The sequence below is a fragment of the Fukomys damarensis genome, unplaced genomic scaffold (assembly GCF_012274545.1).
Source record: "Fukomys damarensis isolate Sample0158 unplaced genomic scaffold, DMR_v1.0_HiC HiC_scaffold_25, whole genome shotgun sequence".
Classification (NCBI taxonomy): Eukaryota; Metazoa; Chordata; class Mammalia; order Rodentia; family Bathyergidae; genus Fukomys; species Fukomys damarensis.
Window position 1 is genome coordinate 23502081 of NW_022900937.1, and position 15658 is coordinate 23517738.

Sequence of the window (15658 nt, forward strand, 5' to 3'; positions counted from 1 at the left end):
CCACAGCCCCCAGCCCCAGCCCCAGAGCAGGTGGGGAGCCCAGGCCCCTGGAGGGCCTGGTCCTCTTGGTTCACTGCCAGTGTGGCCTGAATCCAAGGCCAGAGCTCCAAGCCTGGGATCAGGGTACAGAACAGGCAGGCTCTGGTCTCTCCTGATCTGGCAGAGGGAAGGGCCTGGGGCCCAAGCCCCACACCTCAGACCACTCTCAGAGCCCCAGGGGCCCAGAACCCCTGCCCTCCAGCTGAGGACTATGCAAGCCCCTCCTGAAGTTCATCTTCCTGTGGGTCAAATACTCTCAGGGGGTGCAGCCTCAGGCCCAGGAGTAGCTGTATGAGGGGGGCACTACTGGGGTAGCCTGAGGGACCAGGACTCCCACATCCACAGAGACAGGAGAGGCCTGCAGAGGCCAAGGGAGGTGAGACAGGCGGGGAGAGCATGAGAAAGGGTGTCATCCTGCAGGCCACAAAGGGGCCAGGATTGGACCCCCAACGTGAGCCAGACTCAAGGAGCCAAGAAGGGATCGAGGGAGCAGGAGGGAGAAACGGGCAAGCGCTCCCCACCAGCTGGGCCTGCAGCTAGCCCAGCAGGTAGCCACTTCCTCACTCAGGCTCCCTCTGTGTAGCTCCCCAGGTGGGAGCCCCTCGGCCTCCACCCAAGAGCGGTGCAGTCACCACCCTCCTCCCGCCCAGTGTGCTCATGGCTGAGCAGAGAGTCTCCCTAGCCTTCTCCTGAGACTCTGGTCCACGTGTGGGTGGCAGTGCTTTGGGCACAGTGGGGGGCTATCCGCTTTGAGGGAGGCCCCATCATAGCACATCCTTGGATCTTTCAAGACTGGGGGTGAGGGGGATCTGGGCGTGGTGGCAACACCTGTGATCCCAGCGCTTGAGAGGCTGTGGCAGGAGGACGCATGCAAGTTCCAGGCTAAGCCTGGGCTAAAAGGTGAGACCCTGTCTCCAAAACGAAAAAAGAGGGCTTGGGTCTGAGAGTCACCACGGCTGACTGTCCACCTCTGGGCCTCTGACTCCTGTCTCTGGGTGAGGGGCGGGTCCTGACGACTCGCTTGTTCACCTTGCTCCTCAGTGAGGTGGCCAGGACGGCCGTGTCCCAGGTGTCTCCGTTCAGCCCCTGATGAACTATGGACCCACAGGCAGAGGATGGGGCAGGAGCGAGGCGCTCTCCATAAATAAGGGGCAGGCGAGGAGGAGGCCATTACTGCTGAGGGCTTGAGTCAAAGATTGGTGAGGGTGAATGGGGAAGGTGACAGCCTGGGCCGTGGGGTTAGCTCTTCTGCGAAGTGCCAGCCACCATCCTGAACCTCTGGTTAATAATGCTAAGAAGAGGGCTAGAGATTTAGATCAGTGGCACCATGCCAGCCTCTCAAGAGCAAAGACCTGAGTTCAGTCCCTAGTACAAAATAATAATAGTAGTAGTAATAATAATAATGCCAGGCAGAGCCAGCAATATTTAGTGAGCTCCCACTCTGTACCCAGAACTTTCACCATAATTTTACTTAATCATTGCCTCAGCCTGACGGGGAACATATGGGGGGAGATCATAAATGCAGTGACCACTGCTGCTGAGGGCTGCCATGCACTGGAAAGGCAGGCTGGTAAAAACCTCGCAGCGTGTCCTCACCTGCCTTGTTCAAGAGATCTGGCACCATAAGATTGTGCCTCTTCCCCAAAGTCAAAATGACCATGAAAGGGAAACATTTTGAATGGACTCAGGACATCAAGGCAGTCAGGACTGCCCAACTAAAGACGTGAACAAAAGAACTGTCGGGCTGCTTCAGAAAGTAGCAAGAACAATGGGATAAGGGCGTTTGTGGGGAAGGGTGGTGGGGGAGATGAAAGGCATGAATCTTTAATTGTAATCATTTTTTAACATTTACCATGTTTTTTATCACACCTTGTACAGTTATCAGCCCCACTTTGCAAGTGGAGAAAAGAACCTCCCTTCCACCCTGCTGGCACCACCCAGGCCCCTAGCAAGCCTGAGCAACCAGCCCTGGGCTCCAGATGGGCTGAACTTGATGACTCAGAGGATGGGCTCCTGGGGAGCCTGACTCGCCACCCTCCTGGGCTGCCTCAGTTTCCTAGTAAACACCAAGACAGCTCTGTGGCTACCAGTCCCCTCCCCGGCCCACCCAGGACATTTGAGAGTATGAGCAAGGGCCTACACACCAGATGTCTACGCTCCAAATAATTCAGTTACAAATTGGGCTGAAGCAGCAGACTATTAAATAGGCTCTTTCCTTCTACCACAGCAGATGCACCTTATGCAGGACCTTGGATTCCACGGGGGGGCCCTGGTAGTGTGGGGAAGCTCTCCACACTGTGAGAAGATTGTACACCCAGGGTGCTGGAGACAGGAGCTTCTAACACGGGATTCAGGGAGGGAGCCGGTCTTGTCTGAGACTGAGGACAAACTGTTTCCCCACTGCCACCCCCGCTCTGTGACTCTAGTAGGGTGGCCTCTGAGCTCAGATTAAATGCTTTCCAGTGCAATCCAATTTCCTCCTGCCACACACACTAGAAAGCCCCCCCACACAGGCGCACACACTTAGCACTAAATATCCAATCAAGTCCGCAGATAATAGAGAACAGCCAGTTCACTCCCAGTTTAATCAGATAAAATGCCCATTCATCGGCTCCCACGGGCTCAGCGAGGTTGGGGGGTCCAGGCAGTGCTAGCTGCGCCTTTAAATCTTCAAGGAGGGGGCGCACGGCCCACGAGGGACTAATTATCTTCTGCCTTTAGCCAGCTCTTAGTCAAACAGACAAAGGGGGCTCCCAGCCCCAATGGCACTAAGCCTCTGCACAGAATTTTTTTTTTTTCTCTCAGATATGCAAATCTGCCTGGCCCTATGGACTCTGGGAATGGGACGAATGATGACTAGAGTTTGGAAGAGCCCTGGGCAGGGCCAGCTCAGGAGACTAGAGGGGACCCCCCCACACTACTGTACCCTCTCCTTCATGACACTTGGGGCTGCTGATCCCCTCTGTCCTCCCTGGTGCTCTTCTAGAGATGCTGCCTCTGGACTGAGCCCTTCCATGGCCCCATGACCTGCAGCCTGAGCCCCAAGCCCTGATGGCTGGAACCTCTGAACTCTGCACCCCACATCTTTGCCTGAACCCAGAATGTTCCACCCACAGCCATCCGCCCAGCATGCAGTGGGTGCTCAGCACTCTGCACCCCCTGAAGCTGGGGGGTATAGATGGAGGAAAGCTTGCTCCACTCAGCACCTACAGGACCCTCAGGTGAAGCCAATCATCACCCAGGGGCGGTGGGAATCCCTTGGTGCGTGGGGGCAGGGCCTGGGGGCCAGGTTCTCTCTCCAAACCCTCATGTGGGGCAGCCATCCATCAGCTGCTCTGTTGGGCAATCCTCCCGTACACTGGTGGGTTCCAGTCCTCTGCTGTCTGACACCCACTGCAGCAGGACTCGTCAGGACTTGGTAACGGGGCAGGGGTGGGGCATTCTAGAGAGCCAGGCCAGGGAAGCTGTCCCCGAAGCCCGCCCCCATCACCACCTGCTCTGGAGGGTCTGGGCCCTGGGTCTCTATCACTGAGGAAGAGTACAAGACCCAGGCGGGAGGTGGCCCTGAGTGGGGTTAGGGAGGAGAAAGGGGTGGGGTGTGGGCTGGGTGTTTGCTGGTTTGAGGAACTGGGGCTTTGCTCCTCTTGGATGTTCACTGGGGGGTGCGGGGGGCTTCTGTGAGTGGGGATCCTGGTCACTGATGTCTGAAAGGCAGGGCTGGCGACACAAAGTTAAAATTGTCACTGTAGGGCTCGGGTTTAGCTCAGTGGTACCGCTGGCCGCTTCGCAAGCGTAAAGACCAGAGTTTGATCCCTGGTACCAAAAGAAAATGTCACTGTAAAGCCACAGCACCATCCTACTAGCTAGGAATGGGAGAAATTCAGTGATTTCTGTGATCAGAGAGCAGCCTGTGCTGAGCTGGGGGAGGGGGGGCCAGGCTCTGACTGCCAGTACCACACTCACAGGAACTCTGCTCTCACAGCCCCCTCCCCATTGCACAGAGGAGGAAACTGAGGAAAGCACTCATTAGACTCAACAGTAACTGGCAAGACTGGGACGGAAACCCAGAGCCCTCTGGCTCCAACGTCCCTGCCCTGCCCAGCCCAGCCCAGCCCCAGGCCTCTGCCTGTCCCTTGGGCAGTCACTGGCCCTGAATGTGTCTCAGGCATCCCCTCCTGCTGCAGGGGCTGAGCCAGTCTGTCACAGCGCAGCCCAGGCCGGTCCCCCACACCCAGAGGTGTGAAGGGTAATGAGGCCCAGTAATTAAGGCTTCTGGAGATGTGGCTGGGAGATTTATAGACAGGCTTTGTCAATAGCTGTGCACCCGGCTGCAGAGCCAGCCAGACATCGATAAGTGCTCATTACAGCTTCCCTGCTCCCTGCCCTGTCCCCCGCCTCCCCAACCTGTCAGCTGCCTGTTTGCAGCGCCTGGTACACAGGCTGCGCTCAATTAATTTGCACTTGTTGGTGCCATCTGTTCTTTTCCTGTGTCCTCATCAGCCATGTGTGGGTCCTGCCTCCTCCTCCACATGTCCCAGAGCAGCAACAGAGCACCCCATCTCACTACGCAGAGGCTCCCCCTCATCCAGGACCCTGAAGGCAAAGCCAGCCCTGGTGCAGAGAGGAGGGGCTCCAGGCTGGAGGTCTGGCAATCCCTGCTCTGAGACAGTGACATGTTTGAGTCACAGGCTTGAGCAGGCGCTCAGAAGCCACTCCCAAGTCTGCTTCCCTGGAGCAACATGGGTCAAGGGACATCTGGGCAAGTGACTCAGCTGACGCATGCAGCATCTTCCCTGGGCTGTCCCCATCCCAAGGATTTTGGTGACCAACATCCCAGCCTGCATTTTTCTGGGACCTTCTTCCTTCCAGAAGTTTCCCTCACCCCTGAAAGCTCCAATAAACCTGCTTCCTGTCCTAGACCCAAGGTTCTGACCCTGGAGGGCTGGGAAATCTGAGCCGGCTGTGCCACCAAAATGCTGTGTGAGGCTAGGCCCTCCAGTTGCCCTCTCTGGGCTCTGCTGTCCTATGCAGCACATGAGTAGATTTACCAGGCAAGCAGGACTTCTATGGGAAGTGGGAGGCCTGGGAAGGGCTGTGCCTAAGGGGACCACGCGTACCTTGGTGGCCACACAGGAAGGAAGGATGCACGAAGCCCCCAACATCCCGGGGTCTCTCTGCTCCCTCCCTCTCCTTCCTCAGCAGGGCCTGGAGCTGGCCCAGCATTGGAAGGCATGGGGGGCCCTTAGCACCCGTTTTCCAGATGAACCCCTGGACCCAAGCCGCTCGAGGGTGCATCTTCCCATCCCCCTCCGCATCCCTACTAGTCCAGTCCCAGGGACAGACCCCGGGGTCTCCATGGTGCCCCTTCTGCCTCCTGCCAGTGAGGGCTGGAATCCGGCTTCCCAGGGATGCTGCCACACAGTGCATTATTGATGGGGTCCTAATTGTGCGTTTCCCAAAGTCTACAGGCCTTTGATGAAAAATTCATGTCGTGCCTGAGGAAGGAGTAGATTCTATCGATTGGCAGCACAGCGGGTGTGGGAGGCCTGGGCCCCTGCGGGGAGGGGCACCTGTCAGGCCCCCAGGCTTTGGGCCCAGGACCTCTGGAAGGAGAGCAGGAGGCTGCAGCCTATGTCCCTGGAGGGGAAGGACTAGGCCACATTAGGGCCCACATCTGGGTGTTGCCCAAGCCTGGCTTCCACTCCCCTAAAGGAGAGTTAGGACCCCCAGAGATCCCCCCCTGAGGCTCATAGGGAGGGGGCATAGGCCATGTACTGCTCAGAGCTCCAGGCTCACAGCCTCAGAGTACCCCACAATGGCTCCACGACATAGGCAGAGGAGGAAACAGGCTCAGAGAGGCTGACTGTCCAGACTCACACAGCTAATCAGTATCCTCTCCACCAAGCCATCTAGAGCTCCCAAGAGGGTAGGATGGTCCTGTCCATCTGCTTGCCTGTCCTTGTCGCATGGGGAAAGAAAACCCACTAACATCACGTCATGCTGGCTCACACCTGTGATCCTAGCACTCGGGAGGCTGTGTCAGGAGGATCGCCATGAGTTTGAGGGCAGCCTAGGCTACATATCAAGATCTTGTCTCATAAAACAAAATGAAAGAAAGAAAGAAAAAGTGGAGTGGGAATTAGGCCTGAATTAAGAAGACTAAGGCCCCTGTAGCACTGACAGAGGCCAGAGCCCGGTGGTAGAGACAGAAACAGGTGCAGGTGTCTGTCTCTGGCTATCCAGCCAGGACTGTAACAGTGTCACCGCCCAGGGAACCCCAACCCTGACCTTCACGCATCCATGCATTCAACAAGTTACCAAGCACTGGCAGGCACTGAGCTGGGTCCGGATGCAGCCTGCACAGGCGGATAGGCAGACAGGCGTTACCCGCTGCAGGAGCACCACCCCCAGCCGGGCTGGGCAGTTCACGACCCTGGCCAAGGGTTTCCAGGGGGCGGGCCAGCTTGTTTGGGTTTGTTTTCCCTTTGCTTCCCAGAGTTCCTTCTGAAAACATCCACCCAGTCGCTGAACTAAAGGGAAAGGAATTTGTCCAGACCTCAGGAAAGCAGAGCTGGGAGGCCCCAGGGGCCGGGTGGGGCATTAGAGGCTCCACACAGCTGCAGGGAGGAAAGGGAGGCCGGCCTAGGGGGCTGGGGTAGCACCGGGAAGGGGAGAAGAGAAGAAACTGCAGGAAGGGAGCATAATAGAAGACAGGCAAAAGTGGAGACTGAGAGCCAGGCATGATGGCTTGTGCCTGTAATCCCTGCACCCTCCGAGGCTGAGGCTGGAAGGTTGCCTCAGTTTTGAGGCTAGCCGAGATACATAGCCAGACCCTGTCTCAAAAAAAAAAAAAAAAAGGTGCCGACATCGAGGGAGAACTCAAGAGCAGGGGAGAAGTGGGGAGGGAGCTGTAGGGGATGGTACCATTCGGGTTGCCAAGACCCAGGCTTCAGACTTAAAAGCCCCAAGTTCTCAAGGGCCCCCACAGCCCTCCCAGCCCTGCCGCCTCCCTGGCGGTATTTCCCTGGCCAAGGAGTGAGCACAGCCTCATCTCAGCCACCCAACCCATGTGGCTGGCACCCTCAGACAGAGAAGTGGCCCAGGCTGCCTGTCTTCATAGGGGCTGGGCCGGGTCTCCAGGCAAGCATTTGTTGTAGCAACGGGCCCTGGGGACCCATCAAGGGAACCAGGATGGCTAGCAGCAAAGATGGGGGAGCCAGGACCACCATCCCTGATGGCCCCCGCGGCTGCCCTGGGCCTGGCTGACAGTGGCTCTGTAAGTGCCCATGCCCCTGCTTCCAGGATTAGATAGGGCGCTTACCTAGCAAGCAGGTGTGTTGGGGTGGTTGCCAGGCAACTGGCAGAGGCATTCCCAGTGCCTACAGGAGGCTGGGGAGGACAGGCACTGACTTCTAGCTGCCCGAGGTCACAGGAACTTTCCATGGGGTCCCCAGTCCCACACCCTAACCCAGAGAGGGAAGAGAGCCCAGGCCCCGGGGAAATCCCTTAAGGCAGCAAGGGGTCTCTAGGAGCGTGAGCAGAGCCCCTCCGGGAGGGGACAGACTCCCTCCTTCCCAGCTCCCGGAGTGCAGCCCTGTACTTCTGAGTTGGGACAAGGGCAGAACCCGAGGTGCTATCAGATGAGGAAGAAGTGCGGTTGGTGGCTGGGCGCGGGGTACCTGGGATCTTCCTGGCAGCTGCGGAAGCCCCAGAGCTGAGCGTTAAGGGTTGATCAGGGATGAAGGAGGCCTGAGTGTGGGCAACAGGATGGGGATGAGAACGGAGATGGAAAGTCTCCCCCCTCCCAGCTGCTGCCTGGCTCCATGGTCCCGGCCTGACCCAATTAGCAGGCCTGGCCGGGCTGGGGTCAGCTGCCGGCCAAGACCCCTGCTGCCCCCTCAAGCTTGCCCAGCCCAGTGCAGAAGCTTTCTAGATATCTCTGCAGCTGTAGGAGGCAAGAGAAAGAGCTGAAGAAAGAGGAAATCTATGCCTTTTGTTTCTTTTCTGTAACCTGGTCTAACAAAGAGGCAACGCCTTCCCTCCCCAGGAGGGCATGTGGCTCCCACAGAGCAGGGAACCCATTTGAAACAGCACTTGGTACAGACTTGCTGTGGCAGGGAGGCCCAGCCACATCTGAGGGGAAGAATTCACAGGGCAGCAGCAGGGGTGGGCAGGCTGTGGTTCTGGAACCATCCATGGCTCCCAAATGCCCTCTGTTCAGAGGCAGGGCTCTGAGTAACCCAAGTGAGGCCTGCTCAGCTCTCTGGCCACGCAAGCCTGTGTGCTTTGGGGCCTGTGTTGTGCCCCACCTCTGGAATCCCACTCCATCCAGCCTCTGCCTCTGCCTCAAAGGCCTGACTCCACCCCTTCCTGGGAGGGGTACCCCCTCTCCACCCCTTACCTCTTTCTTATTTACACTTTGTGAGCATTGTCCAGTGGCAAGTCACCACCCTAAGACTGGTGGCTGTTTGGGGACATGGGTCTTTCCACTCCAACTGAGCTGAGTTTAGGGTGTAGTCCTGACTCCCAGCCTTGCTGCAGGAGGTGGTGGATGGGGGATTTATAACAATGCAGAGCCCAGAACAGGCTTGGGAATCTGGGCCCACCCTGGTGGTGGCAGTCAGAGAAGGGCTTCCCTACTCCCCTCCCAGGGCCAAGTCCTGATCAAAGAGAAAGCCCTGCCCTCTGGGTCTTGGGGTGTGGCATCTCCCACTGTCCCCTTCATACTCTTACTGCCCCATCGGGCCAACCCTGTGCCTCAGTGTTCCTCTGTGCCATTGGAGTGCACCGCCCTTCCTTGCCTGCCCTCTGGTGGTGATGTCTGGTGGTTGATTCCCTTAAAATCCTGGATAATGGTTAGCAGGAAAAGCCTGTCATCCTCCAGCTCTGCAGTGTGCAAAGTGTGGCAGGTCTGGCAGGAGCGGCACCACTGGGGCTTTGCCTGAGAGAGGCTGGGGAATGAGTGCCAGGCTGCCTGGGGCAGGGGTGGTCACTTGTGCACATAGGTGAGGCTGTCCCCGTGGGCACAAGCAGCCAGATCTCTGTTGCGCAAGGGGCCAAGTTGTGTGGGAAGGTCTGCTTTGAACTTCAAAGCTGTAAGTGTGTGATGTGGGCGCAGGGAAGCCTCAGATGGCTTTCATCCAAGATGCCAGGGTGAATGTTCCACTGCCTATCGCTGCCTAACAAACCTCTTCCAGACAGCACAACCTGAACAGTCATTTTGTCTTCACTGTTACATCCCAGCTCTGTGGGCCAGGATGTCAGCCGAGGCCCAGCTCTATTCCCAAGTCCCCATCCTCACCCAGTGACTTAGGAGGCAGAGGCCAAGGAGCTCAGGGCTGGGCACCAGGGCTCTTCCCACTGCGTGGCCTCTGCCTCTCCAGGGAGCCCCAAGCCTGGCTCTGTGCTGCCTCCTGAAAGTCCCCAAGGTCACCAGCCCAGACCCAGAGGGGAGGGGAGGAGCAGAGCAATTTCAGCCATCCCTCAGCTGCATAGGGTTGTGTATTGAGGCAGCATAAAAGAAACCATCTGTAAGGAAGGCTGGGTGCTAGGAGGCCTGCTGGAGAGAAGAGGCAGACTTCAGGCCCCACAGCAGTGGGCAGTCCCCTGCAGGCACAGCAAACCCATGCCAGGAGGGTGGACAATGCATATCAGCTGGTGTCCCAGGAACAGGGGTGTAGCCTGGTTTGTTTTTTTAGACAATCTCAATATGTAATCCAAGCTGGTCTTGAACTCACTATGTAGTCAAGGCTGGCCCGGAACTCAAGGCGATCCTCTTGCCTCAGCCTCCCAAGTGCTGGGAGTGCAGGCCTGCGTCCCCACACCTGCCTGGTCCGGTTCTTGAGTCAGGCTGAAGCGCGAGCGTCTGTGGGAGGAGGCTGCCCTCTGGTGGCCACAAAGACTAATGACATGCAACGGTCCTGGGCTGGCCAGCAAGGGTCTTGGGGCTGGGGACCAGGGAGTAGAGTGAATGCCCAGGTGGAAGAGGCGAGAGTGTGCCAGGCTCAGCCACCCCAGCCTCTTTTTGGAAGCTCTCTGTGGCCTTGACTTTTCCAGACTAGGCTACCCCTTGGCCTCCTCTCTGGGCTGCTCCCACCCCACACCCTGACTCTGTAGGTCAAGCTCCAGCCCAGGAGATTGTGGCACGTCTTCATGGCAGGTCCTCCCACTTGCTATCTCCCATGGCTCTTCAGCTGCCATCCCCGACCTCTCGAGTCCCAAACTTCCAGTCCCCTTCTCCATGCCCACTGCCTCCACCGGGCCCCATCCTGTTGCGTCTCACCTGGCATGCTGCTCTCGGCCATAGAAGCCATTTATCCAGGAGTCAGCATAGATTGCCTCCAGCCTTCCAGGACCCCTAGGCTGGGAAAGAGCTTCCTCTAAGCCCTCTCTGTCCGGGACACTGTGCCACCTCCCCAGTGTGGAGGCAAGAGCACTGTGGGCAGGGACATCGGTCCAGGCACAGTGGCCCTCAGAACATGCTGAGTGGCCAGGAGTTTACTGCACTGCTTCTGGTGGAGGTGTTTATCTGGAAGCCTTGGGGACCTTGAACCCACTCTTCCCAGCCTCAGTTTCCCCATCCACACAAGGAGGGCATAAGCATCCTTCTGAGCCCCATAGTTGATTGCGGCTATGGGTCTAGCTGAAGGGCCTCAGACTCACAACAGGGCTTCTTATCTTAGGAGAAAGGAGCCAAGCAGCACCCTCTTCCGCCTCTGTGTCGGCCCTGCCCTTCTTTGTGGAAACTCAGCCTTGCCCTATAATGTGGGTGCCATCACCTAATCAGTTCTGTGCCCAGTGCCCAGGGCTCTATTAAGAACCATTTTGTTGAGGAACTCAGAGAGCCAAAGGGAAGGGAGTTACACTGCCAGGTACCAGAACCAGGGCCTGCCAGCCCTCATGCTTTCCCTGCCCTACAGCAACCCCACGGGTGAGACTTTCCCACCCCTCAGATGAGGACACAGAGGCTCAGGGCACAACTGCCCCCCTTCCAAGCCAGAGAGAAGCTGCTGTGGCCAAGGTCACCAGTGCTTGGTGACATGGGGTAACTTTGGGGTCCCAGTATATCTCACCTGGGGAGCCTCAGGACTGAGGTCCTGGTGGTGGCAGTGTCAGTGACAAGAGAAGGGCACAGATGGGGGAGCAGGACCACAGGAAGAATCTGGGGCACAGTGTCCACGTGCTCTCAAGGCTATGACGCACAGTGTGGCCCTGAGAGAGCCCGGCCGGCCCCAGCTGTGGGGAGAGGTCAGGGCTGCTGTCCAAAGGCTGTGGTCTCCCAAGGTCCCTGCTCCACCAGGCAGGTGGGGCAAACTGAGGAGGAAGGACAGACACCCAGTCCCCAGGGACATGTGTGCTAGGGACCGAACACAACCCCAGAGCTGAGGAGGTGGAGGATGCTGGGGGTTTGGGGACAGCAGGGGTCAGAACCCCGGAGTGAATCAGATCTAGGGGGTGAAATAGGCAACAGGTAACCCCTTCCTGGGGACCCCTCGGGATGTGCACATCCACACCGGTTATGCACAGGTCCTCTTCATTTCTCTGCACCCCCTTCATTTCACAATAGAGTATGTCTGTCCTTGTGGCCTGACAATTAATTCCAGGCCATTCTTTGTGACTGTTGAGCAGACGCCATGCATGCCCTGGCATAAGATTATGAGCTGCTCTGCAGTAAGCATCCTTGAATGTGATTTCTTAGCCATGTGTGTATGAGAGAGAGAACTCTAGAAGCCAGGAAACTCTACTGGCTGCTGTTGTCATTGTGCAAAGCAGACACTATAAGAGTCTGAACTAGGCTGGAAAAGAAAGAAGGGGCAAATTTCCTTTGCCACAATATCATGGGCTTTCTCCAGGGAGCCTTCTGGGCCTCTAAGCCCCATAAATCAAGACCCAGAGCACAGCAGAGCAGGAAGCAAGGAGCTCAGGGTGGTGTGGGATGAGAACAGTGCCTTCAAATTAGCTCTGTCCAGGCAGAGGCTTCACCTGTTGCCTCTGAGCCTTGCAGCAACCCCAGGTGTCCCCACCGACGACTCTGAGGCTCCCCAAGTCCTGAGCCCACACAGCCTCTGTTGACCACAGTCCTTGAGTTGAGCATTCTAGCCAACAAGCTGAGGGGGCCAGATGGGAAGATTAGGAGAAGCCAAGACCTGGACCTTGGCCGGAGCAGGTGCCAAGAAGATAGATCCAACGTTGGCACCACCAGTTAGAGGGAGGGAGTCCAGCCTGTGGGCTGGACAGTGACAGGTGACAAGTGGTGGCTGATAGGCCCCTGCTGTCTCGGGCTCCTCCCCTAGAAGCCAATGGCCCACCATGCAGCAGGTGGGAGGCAGTGGCTGGATATCCAGGCCACCTTCCCAGGCAGCATGAGGTCTGGGGGTGGAGAGTTGGGGACAGAGCTCTGCTCCTTGGGTGCTCGAGAGTCCCCACACCACTTCATCAGCCTCAGGAAGTCCACAGGCCACCAGGCTCCCCGACAGCAAGCATGTGTCCCTGGTCCCCGTTCCCCACCCAGCCTAGCTGTGTCTCCTCTGCTGGAACATTTCTGGCTTTTTGTTGCCTGCTTTGATCATATCTTGGCATATTGAGAGGTCTCTGTGAGTGTGGACATCAGGGCAGGATTGCACAGCAGGTAAGAACACTCAAGCACCAATAGGTCTGGGTTTCAGGCCCCAGGTCTGCCACCACTGGTTTTGTCACTGGGCATGTTTTTTGTCTCTGAGCTGCAGTTTTCTCATCTGTAAGGATGGGGTGATCAGAGCACCTACACATAAGTTCATTGTGAGGACGGAATGAGGGAAGGTACATAAAACAGTCAGAAGAAGCCCTAGCTCATAGTAAATGCTCAGGAACACCAGAGTTACTGTTCCTAACCTAATGACTGACTCTGTTTCCTGCTTCCTGGTCCCCACCCTGCAACCTACACCTGACCTTGACCCTGAGATTCCTTGCCTCCTTTGTGTACCTTCCTAACGGCTGGGCTGGTGCCAGGGTCGGCTCCTAAGTGGCAATGAGTGGGATTTCTAAGAGTTTGTTCTCTGGGGTCAACGACTATGAGGGATTGGAAGTGGGGAAAGGAGGAAGGAGATGGCAGAGAATGGCTGTGACTCAGAAAGATTCAGTGGCGATGATCCTTTCGGTTCACTTGCCTCGACCCTTTCCCCTTGGGGTCTGCGCCCTGGGTTCCCACCAAGTCACCATTGCCAGAATCCTTATGGCTGAGAAATCAGTTACGCAGCTGCCCTAATACAGCCGGGAGGGTGGGGACCAAGTCACCCCTCCAGGGAGTTGCTGGGACATGGGGACCCCGCTTGGGGCTCATGCTGCTCCTTAGCCTGGAGAGCTCCCAAGCATGGGTGCAGATGTAGGACAGGGGCTCCGGTGGGGCAGCAGGCTCAGCTCTGGGTCTGGGACCCACAGGAAATGAACAACTACCGGCGGGCCATGCAGAGGATGGCAGAGGATATCTTGTCACTGCGGAAACAGGCCAGCCTCTTAGAGGGGGAGAACCAGGTGCTAAGAAGCCGCCTGGCCCAGCAGGAGGTGGAAGAGAACAAGGCTGATGAGACGCAGGACTTGGGTGAGAATGCACAGGCCACCATATGCATCCAGGCCCTCCCTAGGCCCCAGCTCTGGGTTACAGGGTGGTGGGTGGGGAGCTTCCCCCAGATGTGCTTGCAGCTGGAGTCAGGCAGGCAGGAGTCCCCAAACACCTCGCCATCACCCACAGACCCAACCAGCTATCTCCTCTCAGGTGGGGAGAAGAGTGCCCAGCCCTGCCTCCAGCCCAGGGCTGGGGACACTTGCTCCCTTTCCCCTGCTGAGGGGAGCTATAGAATCCCCCATGAGCCCATTCCCACCCACCCCAGCAATGTCCATGACGCAGCATCTGCTGCTCAGTGAGCTGGACGCGAAGAAACTGAGGGGCAAGGTGCAGCACCTGCAGAATGAGCTGATTCGGGTGAGCAGGGACTGCAAGGAAGTGGGGTGGGCAGGGTTGGGAGAGGCAGTGAGCCGGGGTGGCAGGGGACCCCAGGAGGCCTGGGTGGATGCTTGTGACCAGGGTTTCTCCCCCACCACCCGCTCTATGCAGAAGAATGACAGAGAAAAGGAGCTGCTGGTGCGGTGTCAGGCGCAGCAGCCAAAGGCTGCCCTGCTGAGGCAGTACCAGGACAAGCTGCGGAAGATAGAGGTGCTGGAGGACACCGTGCGACACCAGGAGAAGGCAGGTGCCCAGCTCGCCTATGGTGGGGGGCTGCACACGGGAAGATGTGGTGTGCCCCAGCCCAGCTACCCTCTACCACCCGCAGGTGATAGAGAAGATGGAGCAGCTGCTGGAGGAGAGGCTGCTGTGGGAGAGGAAGAAGCCTGCGCTGTCCAGCAGGCCACTGGGGAAGCCGCAGGCTCCCCCCCCACCCCCCCCCCCCGTTCTGGACAGCGGGGTTCCACTCTCCAGTTTTTGCCCAGCTCTTGAGATAGGCTAAGTCCTCTAGAGCCCCCAGCTGCAAGAGAACCTACTCAGTCACATCTGTGGGTTGGGACACACAGGACAGCGCTGTCCCCCCTCACCAGGGCCCTGAGCTCCCTCCAGCCAAATACCTCTGGGGAGACACTGGTGTAAGCCAGGCTGGAAAGAGGCTGACCATCCAGGGAGAGGCCTGCAGGCTGAGACACAGCAGGGATACAGGGACCAGCAGAGAAGGGCTTGCCCAACAGAGAGCCACCCTGGGTAGCAGTCCTGACTCCTTAACCCAAATCCTTTGAATTATTCCGTATCTTCAAAGATTCTCTTGGCAAAGCAAACCAACTAATGAATGAATACTATGCTGAAACCCATGATGATGTCCCCTTTTGGGTTAACCACTGCCAGCCAGAGGTAGTTTGGATAGGCAGGGAAGAGTGGGAAAGAATCCCAAAGCAAGGGTTTTCTCTGTGCCTGGCCCTGTGCTCAGCCCACTCTGCTGGGGTCCTGGGGGCTCTGAAAGGCATTAGAAAATACTGAAAGCCTGGCCTGCCTTTCACAGGGACCTTTAGGTCCTTGGGAACCAGGGGGGAGAGCATCTAGGGAAGGCTACAACCAGACAAAGGCCCAGGGCGGAAGAATGTCAGGAGCAGAGGAGGTAGGCAAGAGAGAGGGTACAACCTGAAATATCCAGAGGGAAAATAGTTGGAGAGAGGGGAGGATAAAATATTGCAGTCCAATTCTAAACAACCTAGAAGGACAGCCTGAGGGGCGCAGGCTTGGTTCCACCAGCAATAGGGAGCCATCAATAGCTTGGGGGAAGAGGAAGAGCAGCAAGGAGCAAAATGCTGGGGCTGACCGAAGAAGGCCCATCTCACATCCAACTGTGAGTATGTTCACAGCCTTCCCATGCCCGCAGGCCCTGGCCTCCAGCTGGGTTCCACAGGAGAGAATTTGCCTGTTGACCTTTACTCAGTGATACTGGCAGAAAACTCAAGGCTCCGGGCTGAGCTGGAAAAGAACTTCCACCAATCAGCCCCAATCATCCTGCAGCAGCAGGCTCTGCCGGTAAGAGCTGCCAGTACAGCTTGGCCTGGCCACACCTGCATGGGTCACCGATGCCCAAAATCACCCATAGCATGATCCAAGTTGAACGCCCAA

General features: G+C 57.4%; 1 protein-coding gene across 3 annotated transcripts in view; it reads left to right on the forward strand.

Moving 5' to 3' along the window:
- Positions 1-15658, forward strand: part of Ccdc33 (coiled-coil domain containing 33) — a 72146-nt gene that overhangs the window by 51347 nt on the left and 5141 nt on the right. The window contains exons 12-16 of one of the 3 annotated variants that reach the window (XM_010626834.1): positions 13456-13615; positions 13905-13996; positions 14129-14260; positions 14346-14434; positions 14756-14764. In XM_010626834.1, coding sequence (XP_010625136.1) covers positions 13456-13615; positions 13905-13996; positions 14129-14260; positions 14346-14434; positions 14756-14764 — 482 coding nt within the window. Of the gene's footprint in view, positions 1-7203; positions 7316-13455; positions 13616-13904; positions 13997-14128; positions 14261-14345; positions 14439-14755; positions 14765-15658 lie in introns of those variants that run through there. The other 2 variants (XM_033756121.1, XM_033756120.1) reach the window with 2 other exon arrangements.